General features: G+C 38.7%; 2 protein-coding genes across 7 annotated transcripts in view; one reads left to right on the top strand and one right to left on the bottom strand.

Moving 5' to 3' along the window:
* CORIN (corin, serine peptidase) overlaps window positions 1–10,896 on the top strand; it is a 267,935-nt gene extending 257,039 nt beyond the window's left edge. Inside the window, exons 20-22 of the mRNA XM_061164691.1 lie at window positions 1,285–1,556; window positions 4,105–4,238; window positions 9,955–10,896. Of these exons, the coding sequence (XP_061020674.1) occupies window positions 1,285–1,556; window positions 4,105–4,238; window positions 9,955–10,137 (589 nt within the window). The 3' untranslated portion in view covers window positions 10,138–10,896. The remainder of the gene's footprint in view (window positions 1–1,284; window positions 1,557–4,104; window positions 4,239–9,954) is intronic.
* Window positions 10,897–12,977: 2,081 nt separating this feature from the next.
* Window positions 12,978–14,959, bottom strand: part of ATP10D (ATPase phospholipid transporting 10D (putative)) — a 134,502-nt gene continuing 132,520 nt past the window's right edge. For all 6 annotated transcript variants that reach the window (XM_061164683.1, XM_061164687.1, XM_061164688.1 and 3 more), the window contains one exon: window positions 12,978–14,532. In XM_061164683.1, the coding sequence (XP_061020666.1) occupies window positions 14,202–14,532 (331 nt within the window). In that variant the 3' untranslated portion in view covers window positions 12,978–14,201. The remainder of the gene's footprint in view (window positions 14,533–14,959) is intronic.

Below are 14,959 nucleotides of genomic sequence, written 5' to 3'. Positions count from 1 at the left end.
GGCTGTGAATAGCAAGTGACTGTGGGATGAATGCTACAGCTCAAAGGAGAGGATGGAGCTGGAGAAAGCTACAGATGCCATTTGGGTGGCATTTAAGGCCGTTTGACTCGGCAAGCTCTTCAAAGGGGCGAGTGAAGAGTGAGAAGACCAAAGGCAGAGCCCTGGGTCACTCAGTGAAGACACCGAGCGCAGAGGGGGAGGGCGGAGCAGAGAAGGGGTCCCAGAGACAGGAGGAAATTCTGGAGCATGGGGAGCCCTCGAGGTCAAGTGGGAAAGTGTTTGAAATGGAATTAGATAGACTGTTGGTGTCAAGTGTTCAAAAACAGTGACGTCTGAGACTACCCATTCTAAGTTGTGGGTGACCGTTTTTTTTAAGCTGCTAGCTTGAAATTTGTAGAAGCCTTCCTTGAAAACTTGACATTTCTCTGAAGCACTGGCTCCTTCTTGGCGGGATCACTTAACGTCTGATTTTCATTCTCTTTTATTATTTTTTTTTCCTCTTGTCTCCTCTTCACATCTTTTCATCATCTTTCCCACTCAGTGAAGCAAGTAACTACTCTGTCTCCCTTTCAAAGTGAACAAGTGTTATTTTCCAGAGCAGCCCCATCTAGGAAGCCCAAGCTTTGCTTTCCACAACAATACGATATATACCAATTGTTCAAGGGTTATATAGATGCTTTTTATATGAATACACGAGAGATGGGAGTGGATATGTTGTAGGAAGGGGGAGGACCCCCTTCAGGGCCTCAGGAGCGGGCTCTTGTCCAACACTCGGAAATGAATTGTCCAAGGAGACACATGTGCTGACAAAGCAAGAGATTTTATTGGGAAAGGGCACCCGGGGGAGAGCAGGAGGGTGAAGGAACCCAGGAGAACTGCTTGGGTTTTATGGTGATGGGATTAGTTTCCAGGTGGTCTTTGGCCAATCATTCTAATTCAGAGTCTTTCCTGGTTGCGCACGCATCGCTCAGCCAAGATGGATGCTAGCAAGAGGGATTCTGGGAAGTGGACAGACACGCGGTGTCTCTTTTTGACCTTTCCCAAACTTTTCCAGCTGGTGGTGGCTTATTAGTTCTGTATTCCTTACCAGGATCTGCTGTCATAAAACAACTCATGCGAATGGTTACTAAAGGGCCTGGCCAGGGTGGGTGGTTTCAGTCAGTGTGCTTGCCCTAACAGAAAGAGCCACTATTTACAAAAAATAAGATATTTAAAAATCATATATAAATTTTAAAAGATAAATCTGAGTTTAAGATGCCAATAGCTCTTGAATCATTATTTTAGGAGAGAGAATGCTGCCGTTTGGAAAGTAGTGTTTGGCATCAATAACCTAGACCACCCATCAGCGTTCATGCAGACGCGCCTCGTGAGAACCATCATCCTGCACCCTCGCTACAGCCGAGCGGTGGTGGACTATGACATCAGCCTCGTGGAGCTCAGCCAAGACATCAACGAAACAAGCCACGTCCGACCCGTCTGCTTACCCAGCCCGGATCAGTCCTTAGACCCTGATACTTACTGCTATATCACAGGCTGGGGACACATGGGCAACAAAAGTAAGTCACGAGTCTTGGGAGCACTTACCTTTCAGCTTTTAACTGGAAAACACTAGGGTACTTCCTAACCTTTGGTAGTCATTTCCCATTTTCAGTTTTTTTTTTCATTTATTTTTATTAGTTGGAGGCTAATTACTTTACAATATTGTAGTGATTTTTGCCATACATTGACATGAATCAGCCATCTGTTTACATGTGTTCCCTATCCCGATCCCCCCTCCCACCTTCCTCCCCATCCCATCCCTCTGGGTCTTCCCAGTGCACCAGCCCCAAGCACTTGTCTCATTCATCCAACCTGGGCTGGTGGTCTGTTTCACCCTTGATAGTATACTTGTTTCAATGCTATTCTCTCATAACATCCCACCCTCGCCTTCTCCCACAGAATCCAAAAGTCTGTTCTGTACATCTGTGTCTCTTTTTCTGTTTTGCATATAGGGTTATCGTTACCATCTTTTAAAATTCCATATATATGCATTAGTATACTGTATGGGTCTTTATCTTTCTGGCTTACTTCACTCTGTATAATGGGCTCCAGTTTCATCCATCTCATTAGAACTGATTCAAATGAATTCTTTTTAATGGCTGAGTAATATTCCATTGTGTATATGTACCATAGCTTCCTTATCCATTCGTCTGCTGATGGACATCTAGGTTGCTTCCATGTCCTGGTTATTATAAACAGTGCTGCGATGAACACTGAGGTGCACATGTCTCTTTCAGATCTGGTTTCCTCAGTGTGTATGCCCAGGAGTGATTGCTGGGTCATATGGCATTTTCACTTATAACAGAGTCACAAATAGCATATGTGTCACTCCCCCTACCTTGCAAATTGTAGAAGTCAGTACTTTATTATGCACTTAAACTTGCAAACCCAAATGCAGCCTCAGAAGTCCGTCTCTATACCTCATTTCTCCGGGGAGCCCCTACAGATGCTTGGAGCTGACATGCAAGATCAGTCATCCCTGCCTTGATAGGGATTGTATTGAATCTAGATTGCTTTGGGTAGGATAGTCATTTTGTCAATATTGATTCTTCCAATCCAAGAATGTGGTGCATCTCTCCATCTGTGTGTTATCTTTGGTTTCTTTCATTAGTGTCTTATAGTTTTCTGAGTACATGTCTTTTGTCTCCTTAGGTAGGTTTATTCCTAGGTATTTTATTCTTTTTGATGAGATGGTAAATGTAATCACTTCCCTGATTTCTGTTTCTGATCTTTTGTTGTTTGTGTATAGGAAGGCAAGAGATTTCTGTGTATTAATTTTGTATCCTGTACCTTTACCAAATTCATTGATTAGCTCTAGTAGTTTTCTGGTAGCATCTTTAGGAGTTTCTATGTATAATATCATGTCACTTGCCAACAGTGATAGTTTTTTCTTCTTTTCCAATGTGGATTCCTTTTATCTTCTCTGACAAAAGTCCATGGCTAGGACTTTCAAAACTATGGTGAATAATAGTGGCAAAAATGGACATCTTTGTCTTGCTCCTGATCTTAGAGGAAATACTCTGCTCTTCACCATTGAGAACATACAGAAATTTAGAAATTTGTACTGCTCTCAGCTGCCTGTAAAGGACTCTTGTTTGACCTATTAAAAGTTTAGAATAAGAATTTAGTTGATATTTTCTTTAATAGTAAGCACTGGCCAGGCCAACTACGTCAGTGGAGTACTGTAGCTCTCAGGGATAAGATACATATCGGTGTCCTGTTATCCACTTTTGTTGTTGTTTAGTCACTAAGTCGTGTTTGACTTTGTAACTCTATAGACTGTAGCCTGCCAGGCCCCGCGACCATGGGATTTCCCAGGCAAGAACTTTCAGGCAAGCTGGAATTCACACATTCTCTCTGCTGACACTAAGGGACGCTTTTCCCTTTGGACATCTCTCTGACATATCTCCTAGGATTAAAGGTTCTGATCTAATGATGGCTACTGTAGCATGTGGTGAGATACACTGTTTAAACCAAGGATGGGGCAACCATTCCCCTGTTACTCTGAACAGATGATCTGAACTTTAGCAGAATGGACTCACATGCTGAGCTGTCACAGAGCTGACAGCCTCCCATCTAGGGCAGAGATCTGGCTTGATTATTTTAATTGTAATACCTATTGTTTATGTTGCCACATGTAATAAGAGAGGGAGGCAGTTCCCTGGTGGGGCTAGTGGTTAAGATTCAGTGCTTACACTGCAGAGGCCTGGGTTCCATATCTGGTGGGGATCTATCCTGCATGCTGTGTGGTGCAACCAAAACACAAAAAATAAATTAGAAAACCCATTTGTAAAAAATGAAAGGGAAACCATGAGCCAGGTTACTTAACCAGTCTGTGCCTCCATTTTCTCATTAACAAAATGAAGGAGTTTGACTAATGGAATGACTGCTATCAGCACTTCTAATTGGAAAATTTTGATTCTAAACGAGCTTTGTCTTTGAAATAACATTCTAGGAATATGGTTTTCCTGATATAAAAATGTAATGATTTCCTGTGTGATTAGCCTAATTCTTGAGTCATTTTACCCTCATGTTTTATTTCTTCCTCTTTTTAAAAAAACCCAGTGCCTTTTAAGCTGCAAGAGGGAGAAGTACGCGTAATTTCTCTGGCGCAGTGTCAGTCCCACTTCGACATGAAGACCATCACCAGCCGGGTGATCTGTGCTGGCTATGAGTCTGGCACAGTGGACGCGTGCATGGTAAGTTGCTCTGTGCTTACCAAGAGATTCAATTCTGCAATAGGTTCACTGGGTCCATATAAGCTCATTATTATTCATGTATGGCTCTTTGGGAAAGTTTTTTTGAAAATAACTTGTTATCAGATGTTTCCATTATCTCTTCTGAATACTTTTTAATAACTCACTGAATTCTCACAATCATCACTTGTGGAAAACAAGGGATCATAGAGGTTAAGTAATTTACCCCATATCACCCAGGACTAAGGCAGTAGTAGAATGAAGTTACGAGTGTAGGCAGTCTGGCTTCAGAATTCAAGTGCTTGGCCACTAACTATCCTAGAAACAAGGATTAATGTGAACACATTTCTCTGTGTTGCCAATACGACCTGGACGTTCACCAGAAACTAGTGCCCCAGGACAGCTCTCCACAGCACTTTGCATAGACAGGGATGCTCCACAGTGCACTGCAAATGTTCAAGTTTGTCTTAGCCTAATTTTACGCAGCTTTTTTTTCAATTCTATTTTTCTCTTACTTCAACTTGAATGACTTGAATGAATCAAGTTGAATGAATGAAAGTCTTTTAAAAACCAAAGCAAAACAGAATTTGTTCTTTTGCCAGACAGGCCTAACCTCAACTGTATAATGAAATGGTAACTGCTAAAGGGAGGGGATGGAAGGTTGATTCTTGAAAGAGAAATTAAGGCCCAACATAGACATGGGTGTAGTCATGCTCATATAATAATGTCTAATAAGAATTGGGTCCTGTCAACTTCTTTAGTGGTGGCAGTTCCACACTGTGGGCATCTTAAACATACCAGATGCTCTCTAACAAAACCCCAGGTAGAAAAGAAGAGAGACAAAAGGCTACTTCTTTTTACCAAGTCTAGAGCAAAATTATTCATCAGAACCTCTCATTATCTTCCTTAACTGCATCAGTAGGGCACATCGAAGGCCATGGTCCTCTGTTAAGGTCTAGAAATCATGGGACTCAATATTGCAGCCAAACAAACTTTGGCCTGAAGTCCAATATTATGAAGAGGCAAAGAGGACCAAATTGTGCCTTTATCTATATCCTTCTTTCATTTTGAATTGCCGCTGCTTCACTTGTTTTCCCCCTAACATGTCCACCCGTCTCACTAAGCTTAGCTCAAAATCTCCTCTTAAGGGGATCCTATGTTCCCCTCCAGCTGGAAGCAATAGCTCATTCTTTTGAAGACTCCTTTATTTATAGCCCTTAGATTTTGCTTTCATGTAAAATTTTTCTCATTATCCAAGTTGACTTTTGGCCCCTTTAGGGTAAAAATAGTTCCTTACTTGTGTAGACTTTAGCACAGAATCCTCCAAAAAATAGATTCTAAATTATTGTGTGGCTAAGTTTCCGACCTGGAAATGTAGGGATGCTGTAAACAAATCCCATTTTAATCACTAGCATAAATAAGTGGTGGTGGTGGTTTAGTGACTAAGTTGTGTAGCACAGCATAAATCAGTATCTTAATTCTTTTATATAAGAGGAGATGAAAAACTGGAATATGTCTAATCAAAATGTTTCCAGTAAATTCTGCTTAAAAATCAAACAGGCTTTCAGACAGAACAATTTAGTCAGCCCTTTGAAAGGGAAATAAGTTCATTTATATCATCTTTTTAGATTCCAAATATAAGTGATGTGATATTTGGCTTTCTCTGACATAATTCAATTAGTGTGACAATCTCCAGGTCCATCCATGATGCTGCAAATGGCTTTATTTCATTCTTTTTAATGGCCGAATAATATTTCATCATATATATGTAGTATATTTTCTTTACCCATCTGTCTGTGGGCAGTTAGATTGCTTCCATGTTTTGGCTATTGTAAATAGAGCTGCAATGAATATTGGGGTGCATGTATCTTTTTGAATTGTGGGTTTTTTTCCCCCAGATATATGTCCAGGAGTTGCTGGATCATATGGTTACCCTACTTTTAGTTTTTTAAGGAACTTCTGTACTATTCTCCATAGTGATTGTACCAATTTATATTCCCACCTACAGTATAGGAAGGGTTACCTTTTCTCCACACCCTCTTCAGCATTTACTGTCTTTAGACTTTGATGATGGCTCTTCTGACTAGTCCGAGTTGATACTACAGTGTAGTTTTGATTTCCATTTGTCTAATAATTAGCAATGTTGAATATCTTTTCATGTTCTTTTTGGTCATTTGTATGTCTTCTTTAGAGAAATGTTTCTCTCCTGCCCATTTTTGTTTGGGTTGTTTGATGTTTTGATATTGAGCTTCATGGGCTGTTTGTATATTTTGGAGATTAATCCCTTGTCAGTTGTATTGTTTGCAAATATTTTCTCCTGTTTTGTAAGTTGTCTTTTTGTTTTGGTGGTTTCCTTTGCTGTGCAAAAGCTTTTAAATTTAATTAAATCTCATTTGGTTATGGTTTTTATCTTCATTACTATAGGAAGTGGATTGAAAATGATCTTCCTGTGGTTTATATCAGAGTGTTCTGCCTATGTTTTCCTCTAAGAGTTTTGTAATATCCAGTCTTACATTTATGTCTTTAGTTCATTTTGAGTTTATTTTTGTGCATAGTGTTAGGAAGTATTTTAATTTCATTATTTTACATGTAGCTCTCCAACTTTCCGAGCACCACTTACTGAAGACGAGTCTGTCTTTCCTCCACTGTATACTCTTGCTTCGTCATGTTAATTGACTGCAGTTATGTGGGTTTATTTCTAGGCTTTCCCCCCTGTCCCTTGGTCTGTAAGCCAGCCTTTGGGCCTGGACCATACTACTTCGATGACTGTAGCTTTACAATATGTTCTGAAGCAACAGAGCCTGATTTCTCAGCTTTTCTTTCTTTCTCAACATTGCTTTGGTTATTTGGGATCTTTTGTGTTTCCATACAAGTTATAAGATTTTTTTTTTTGTTCTAGATCTGCAAAAAATGACATAGTAATTTGACAGGGATTGCATTGAATCTGTAGATTGCCTTGGGTAATGCAGTCATTTGGACAATACTGATTCTTCTAATCCATGAACATGATAGGTATATCTTTCCATTTATTTGTGTGTGCTTCAATTTGTTGTATCAGTATCTTAGTTTTATGAGTAGAGGTCTTTTGTCTCCTTAGGTATGTTTATTCCAAGGTATTTTACTTTTTTGATGAAACAGTAAATTGGATTGTTTCCTTAATTTCTCTTTCTGATCTTACATTATTAGTGTCTAGAAATTCAACATATTTGTGTATTAATTTTGTATCCTGCAACTGTACCAAATTCATTGATGAGTTCTAATAGTTTTCTTGTAGCATGTTTAGGATTTTCTACATATAGTTATCATGTCATCTGCAAACAGTGACAATTCATAATTTGGATTACTGTTCTTTTTCTTTTCTGATTGCTATTGCTGGGACTCTCAAAACTATGTTGAATAGAAGTGGCAAGAGAAGACATCTTTGTCTTGTACCTAATTTTAGAGGAGATGCTTTCAGCTCTTCACCTCTGGGTGTGATGTTTAGCTGTGGGTTTGTCACATGCCGTGCTGTGCTCAGTCGTGTCTGACTCTTTGTGACCCCACAGACTGCAGCCCACCAGGCTCCACTGTCCATGGGGATTCTCCAGGCAAGAATGCTGGAGTGAGTTGCCATGTCCTCCTCCAGGGGAATTTTCCCAACCCAGGTATCCCACATTGCAGGTAGATTCTCTACTGACTGAGCCACCAGGGAAGCCCAAGTATACTGGAGTGGGTAGCCTATCCCTTCTCTGGGGGATCTTCCTGATCCAGGAATTGAACCAGGGTCTCCTGCATTGCAGGCAGATTCTTTACCAGCTAAGCTACCAGGGAAGCCCATATATGCCTTTATTATGCTGAGTTATGTTCCCTCTATGCCCACTTTTTAAAAATGGGTATGGAGTTTTGTCCAAAGCTTTTTCTACATTTATCAAGATGACAGTATGGTTTTTATTCTTCAATTTGCTAACGTTCACACCACAAAGTGGATATAGAGGGACTATATCTCAACATAATAAAAGCCATTTGTGACAAACTTACAGCCAGCATAATACCCAATGGTGAAAAACTGAAAACCCTGAAGGGAAAGAAAACTGTCATTATTTGCAGATGATATGATACTCTATATAGAGAATCCTAAAATCTCCATACAGAAACTATTAGAACTAATAAGTGAATTCAGCAAGGTAACAGAATACAAGATTCATATACAGAAAGCTATTGCATTTCTTTACACTAAATATGAGGAAGAAAAAATTGAAAAAAAAAATCATTTTTAAAATCACGTTAAAAAATACCTAAGAATAAACTTAACCAAGGAGGTGAAAACCCCTATGAACTGAAAACTAAAACATTGTAAAGAAAACTGAAGATGATTCAAAGAAATGGAAAGATAGCCAATGCTCTAGGATTGAAAGAATTAGTATTGTAAAAACAGTCATACCACCCAAAGCAATCTACAGATTTAATGCAATCCCTGTTAAAAAATCCTGATCAGTGAAGAACTGACTCATTTGAAATTCATGCCCATCGAGTTAGTGATGCCATTCAGCCACCTCATCCTCTGTCACCCCCTTCTCCTCCTGCCCCCAATCCCTCTCAGCATCAGGGTCCTTTCCAATGAGTCAACTCTTCACATGAGGTGGCCAAAGTACTGGAGTTTCAGCTTCAGCATCAGTCCTTCCAATGAACACCCAGGACTGATCTCCTTTAGGATGGACTGGTTGGATCTCCTTGCAGTCCAAGGGTTATTAACCTGTAATTATTTCATGAGAATTAAATAAACTAACACAGAGAAGGTGTTTAGGAGAGCATCAATAAACATGATTTCTATTTCTCAACATTACCAAGTGGGAGGACCATAGATACACTTCCAGGTTTGAAATTCTTGCAAAGCAAGGAGTATTTTGTAAATATCTGTCATGAGTCCACATACTTATTTTCTAGAGTACCTATCCTTCTCTTTTGAGGACATGCAGAACACATCTCTCATATTCTCATCTTTTCAGATGTAGCAAATATTAGCATTTTTAAAGCCACAGTGTCTTAATTATATGTGGACAAAGAAAACTGAACAAAACTTAACTGTAATATCTAAAATATTAAGAATGAAAGTTGCTATGCAAATGAAATCTCTATGTATGCATTATAAGTTTTACTGTAATTCTTATGTGGTATTTTCTATTTAAGCATGCTAATTCTCTTCTATTAAATACAGTAAATAGTAAGTTTTTGTTACCCTGAATGTGTTTTACTTAATACATTTATTCACACAGCAAGAATCCTGAAAGTAATGACTTATTTTTAGATTTTTCTAGCACTATTTTTTGTGAGAAAACTATCCTTGAACATGTTCTACATTTATAAACTGGATCAAAATTAAAAGAATATCAGTTAGGGACTCAGTCCTGATACGAATTTTTTTTAATTAAAAAAAAGTTTGATATATTTTGATTAAGTGTAAGAAATGACAAAATGTCCGATTTCACAGAAAAAAAAAAGAATATAGTCCTTTCCCAAGCCACCTCTATTCTTTAAAAGATCAAGATTTAAAATGTTCACTTGAAAGTTCTGGTTATGTAGGGGAAAGCGTGTTCCCTTCACACATTGACAGTGAGACCTTTGTTGAAATTTTTCAGGACATTGGTTAAGCTGGGTTTGGCTTTATTTTACCCTCAGGACAGCATGGACACATGAAGGCCCTGAAACACCAGTGACTAACATCCACTGCTCTTCCTTACAGGGCGACAGTGGTGGGCCTCTAGTCTGTGAGAAGCCGGGAGGACAGTGGACATTATTTGGCTTAACTTCATGGGGCTCCGTCTGCTTTTCCAAAGTCCTGGGGCCTGGAGTTTACAGCAACGTGACATACTTTGTCAAATGGATTGAAAGACAAATATACATCCATACCTTTCTCCTAAACTAATCCCAAAGATGATCAGAGACTTTTGCCAGCAACATTCAAAGAAAATGGCCTTTTCGACGGTGGAGGACGTCCTGTAGAGAGCTGTACAGAAGCACTTTTCATAGACAGGGATGCTCCACAGTGCACTGCAAATGTTCATGTTTGTCTCAGTTGAATTTTTTTTTTTTTTTTTGTCTCAGTCGAATTTTATACAGCTTTTTTTTTTTTTTCCCAGTTCTGTTTTTCTCTTATTTCAGGTTGAATGAAAGTCTTTTAAAAACCAAAGCAAAATAGAGCTTGTTCTTTTGCCAGGCAGGCCTAACCTCAACTGTAAAGTGAAATGAATGGTCAACTTGGGAAAGAGAAGAGTGTAGGCACCAGGATAACAGGTTAGAGAAAGTCCCCTCTTGTCCAGTCACAAAAGGACATGGAAGTCCAGGCTAATGAATCTTTGCCAGAAAAATGAAAATTTCTCCAGCACAAGAGCATAGTGGCAAATTCCAATAACAACATCAGAGGCTTGCTTTTGATTTATGAAAAACCAAGATAATTTACATGCTTAAGTTATTCATTAGTCTTCTTCTAAAGTTTGCATAATTCTGAGAACTAATGAAAGACAGAGCATCCATTTAGGTAGCTGAAAGAGCAACTTTCATTCACCACAAAGTTCTTTCCACATCAATATTAGCATTTGATATGAAAAGACTGCCAGTTTGGAATTTAAATCCAGGCTGTAATTGCATAGAAAAGTCTCCATAGACCCTTCTCAGAGTCGGGGTTTGCTCACTCTGTATCAGTTAGCCAACTGAGATTTTGAAAACTGGGAAACTATTTGTGGGAACAATTTCTTTCTGTCTTTGTGACAATGAAGTTGAGGTTAAACTTTGCTAAAGGAGGACTTGCTTTAGAGTGGAGAGATGCAATTTTTTAAGGAAATTAAATTTCTCCCACACCTAATTATTTTCCAGTTTTTCTCTGTTCATCCATACCAATAAGGTCACAGAGATGTATTTCAAAGCACAGTAAAACTTTTTGCGTGAAGAAAAACATTTTGTAATTTTTCTTAAAAGATATTTAATAGCTGGTGTTGCCATTTCTTCCTATTGATGATAATTAAAACAAAAAATTAAATATGCTTTTAAGTACTATGTCATGATGCACAGGTCAATTTATAAAGTAATTTGGTGGTTAAAGTATTTTTTTCCTCACTAAAAACCTTCAAAACACAAATCTTCACATGTATCTAATTTAATTTATGGGCTTCCCTGGTGGCTCAGCAGTAAAGAATCTTCCTGCCAATGCAGGAGCCACAGGTTCATTCCCCGGGTTGGAAAGATCCCCTGGAGAACGAAATGGCAACCCACTCCAGTATTCTTGCCTGGGAAATCCCATGGACAGAGGAGCCTGGCAGGCCACAGTCCATGGGGGTCTCAGAGAGTTGGACACGACTGAGCACCTAAGCAGCAACAAAGGATTTCCTCCACAGCCTGGGCTGTCCCAGCATCCTCAGAGCCTACCTGCAGTTTTACACGTCGTTTTGTGTAAACGAGTATGTGAGTATGTGTAAACACATGCTCTCTTCTATGTGTGTGCATAGGTGACATTCGCAAAGCTGTCTTGATACTTTCCATGTGATTCATCTCTTGTTCTGTAGTTTGTATAAACCTATTGAGAATGTAAAATCCAGCAACTCAATTATGGTCACAACTGTATGAAAGTTTAAGAACATACATCAGTTTTGTTATATAATGGAAACTTATGGTCAGTGAAATGTATATATTGTGGCTAACCCTTTAATAGAAATAAAATGGTATAATTTTCTTTAATGGATGTAAAACAAGGAGCAAGCCCCAGAAAATGTTCCCCACTATTATAGTTGGCACTCAGTTTCCAACCAATCAAAATTCACTTGTCTTATATCTCACTGCCCCGGGAATATACTCTTTTAAATGCCACTACTCTTTGATTAGTCTGAAAGGAGAGTTTGCTGATAATCTTCTTATCACCCATTGATTGTCCAAGGAAAACTTTAGCCCTGGTAAGAGGATAAGGATTTTTGTCTTCTAGAACACATTTTGGGAATCTAATCCAATTCCTTTATAAATCTTTTGGGGTAAAAATTATATCACCAGTATATACTGCTAATTTTTCTTGGCTACTAGGAGCAAATTGGGCTCCCCCAAATTTGGTAAAATATGCTGAATACCTACCGAAAATGCTGGAACATCAGCTTAGGAAACTTTGCATAAGAGTTATTCACTTGGAAATGAGAATCTTTAAAGGCTTTCTATTGACCCCAAATCTCCGCTGGAGGACCAGATGTGTCTCAGAATCCAGAATTTTAAAAAATTTAAAAAGCATAATATTAAAATGTTTAGTAGCACAGTAATAAAATTATTAATATTTTTGTGGCAAAATATATGAATAACTATATTAAATAAATAGTCTTGTATCTGTTTAAGACATTGTGCTTAATTTATGAAAACTTGTTCAGTTTTCAGAGTTCCTGGGATTGCTGAATCGTAGACAAGAAGTTGTAGATGCATAACATGAACTGCTGTGCACAGATAATTTATATCAGAGAGACTGACCTTTTTTTAGTCTTTTGAACTCATTCCTTAGATTCTAATCTTTTTTAAGTGAATATATCTCTAAATTTGTATTTATCAAAAGGTGATGATCTCAAGGAATAAATGCTAGTTGCTATGACGATAATAGATGATATGACATCACTGACTTTTCCATATAAGGACAGGTCAAACAATATTCTTTAAAGGTATTGCTTTGGGATTTTCCTTCTCAGTTCTGGTACCAATTACTATTGCATCTGATGAGAATCAGAGTTATGACAGCTTTTAATATATGTTATTTATGAAAAAGTTTATTCTTAAAAAATCATAAGAAAGCAGATAGCTACCTCCATTAGCCATATGGGGTTTTGGATATTCTAGAAATCAGTCTGTATAAAAGACGATTTGCAATAATATTAGAAGGCTACAAAAAATATCAGTCCAGAACAGTAGGCAACAGGTAGAAAATTAAGCCCTGAGAACAACAGCTGAATAGTCATTAACAAAAGCTTGATACAGACATAGAACATTAGCATGGACATTTCATGAAGGAAGTTCTGGGTTGGCTGACAATTTTCAGATGAATGGATACAGAATTTTAAAAGAACTCAGCAAGAATACATGATCTTATAATAATACCTGGCAGTTACGGTAGAAACTAGTTTCCTTGTTCCAATTAAAGCCAGCATACACGATTTGCAACAGCAATGGACTTGATATAGACTTTCTTGTCCTAAATGTAATTAAAAGCAAATCTAAGAACCTCAGAGAATTCTCCTGAGAATCACCTGTATAAGTTTATAATATCTCACTTTTAGAGGTTGAAAAGAGCTTGAAAGTATTTGCATACCAGAAAAGTTATAGGGTATTGTAAAGACGATAAACCCTCAAACGGCCTCCTGAAGACTGTTTTGATTGTCTCATTTTGATCAGGCTCCTGGCAGTTTTAGAATTCAGGAAATTGCCAAGGGGGCCTAGACCCAACTGAGCCCATTTTCCTCAACTGTGGCCTCCATCACCTTGCGGACAGCACGTATACAGAGGCAGACCTCATAAAAAGTCTTCTTTTGACCGGAAGCCGAGAGAGGAAGGCACCTCTGTGGACCCCTGGCATCCCCGCCGCCCCTTTCTCAGGAACACTCCACCTCAGGAGAACACTGAAATGACCAGAGTCAAATAAATATATGTCCCAAATGAATCCTCTTGAAAATATTTGCATTTATAGAACAACTAAAATGCTTTCACAAAATCCAAAAAGTTTCATGAAAGCATTTGATTCTGAATTAAATATTTCACTTCTCTAAACTCTGTCCAGGTCAGATTCTAATGTCTGTTACACATGGACCCACAAACATACAGTAAAGGTCATCACATCGGCTTGTCCAGGCCCAGTAAAATGTTCTTGTCCCTTAAGGAAAAATCAAGTCACACTGCTTTGGCAAAGGAGCCTCTTCAAAGTTGCTTTCCCAAACTTGATAGAATACTGGCATCTCCAAGGAGGATATCCTGCTTTTTCTAATCCTTTGAGGGTCCAGCCATCCCCGAGGCCTTAGTTTCAGAGAAATCTGAGTCTAAAGCAGTTTCACATACAGGTAAGGTTCCTTTCTCAGCAGCACAAGCAGTTGCCGACATCACTGCAAAGACTGCAGACGGGTCATAGACGGGTATTCTCTCTGACTCTACAGCTGAGTGGTCAGCATACTTAGACGTCAACTGATCCATCTGCCCAGTCCCTCTCCACTTCTTGAGAGCTTCAGTCCTCTCCTCTGCAGGCAGTCTGTCCAAGTGTTTCGCCCTCAGAATTGGAGATGGAAAGAGGGATCCCTGAAGAACTCTGTATATAAACCTAGGTTACAAAAAGCATCACAGAATTACATTCACCTCGATGCATTATGGGCCACAAAGAATAGGCACCGATGAGAAAAAGTCAAAGGGTCTGGGGGCCCTTCTTGAGGTAAAGAGGGAGGGATAGTGAACTATAAAATGGAGCTAACAAGAACATGAAATTAATGTTTATTAAACACTGAGGAAATAAGTTCCTGATTGTCAAATAAAAAATAAAATCTGTAATAAAAGTAGAGATACCAATAGAGCTACATTACAGTCTTAATGTTATCATATTAATGAACAGAAATGTATTAATGCCACAGGTGTTAGTTTCTTCAACAGTCCCCTAGTCAATAGTCTGTTAAGTTCAATGAGACAATATACATGAAGCAGGCAAAGCACTGGCACAGTAGTTTTTAAAATGCTAGCTTCTAGTTTTCTATGGC

The sequence above is a fragment of the Dama dama genome, chromosome 17 (assembly GCF_033118175.1).
Source record: "Dama dama isolate Ldn47 chromosome 17, ASM3311817v1, whole genome shotgun sequence".
NCBI classification, from domain to species: Eukaryota; Metazoa; Chordata; class Mammalia; order Artiodactyla; family Cervidae; genus Dama; species Dama dama.
The sequence above is the reverse complement of the archived record's forward strand: the minus strand, read 5'-3'. Positions and strand labels throughout refer to the sequence as shown.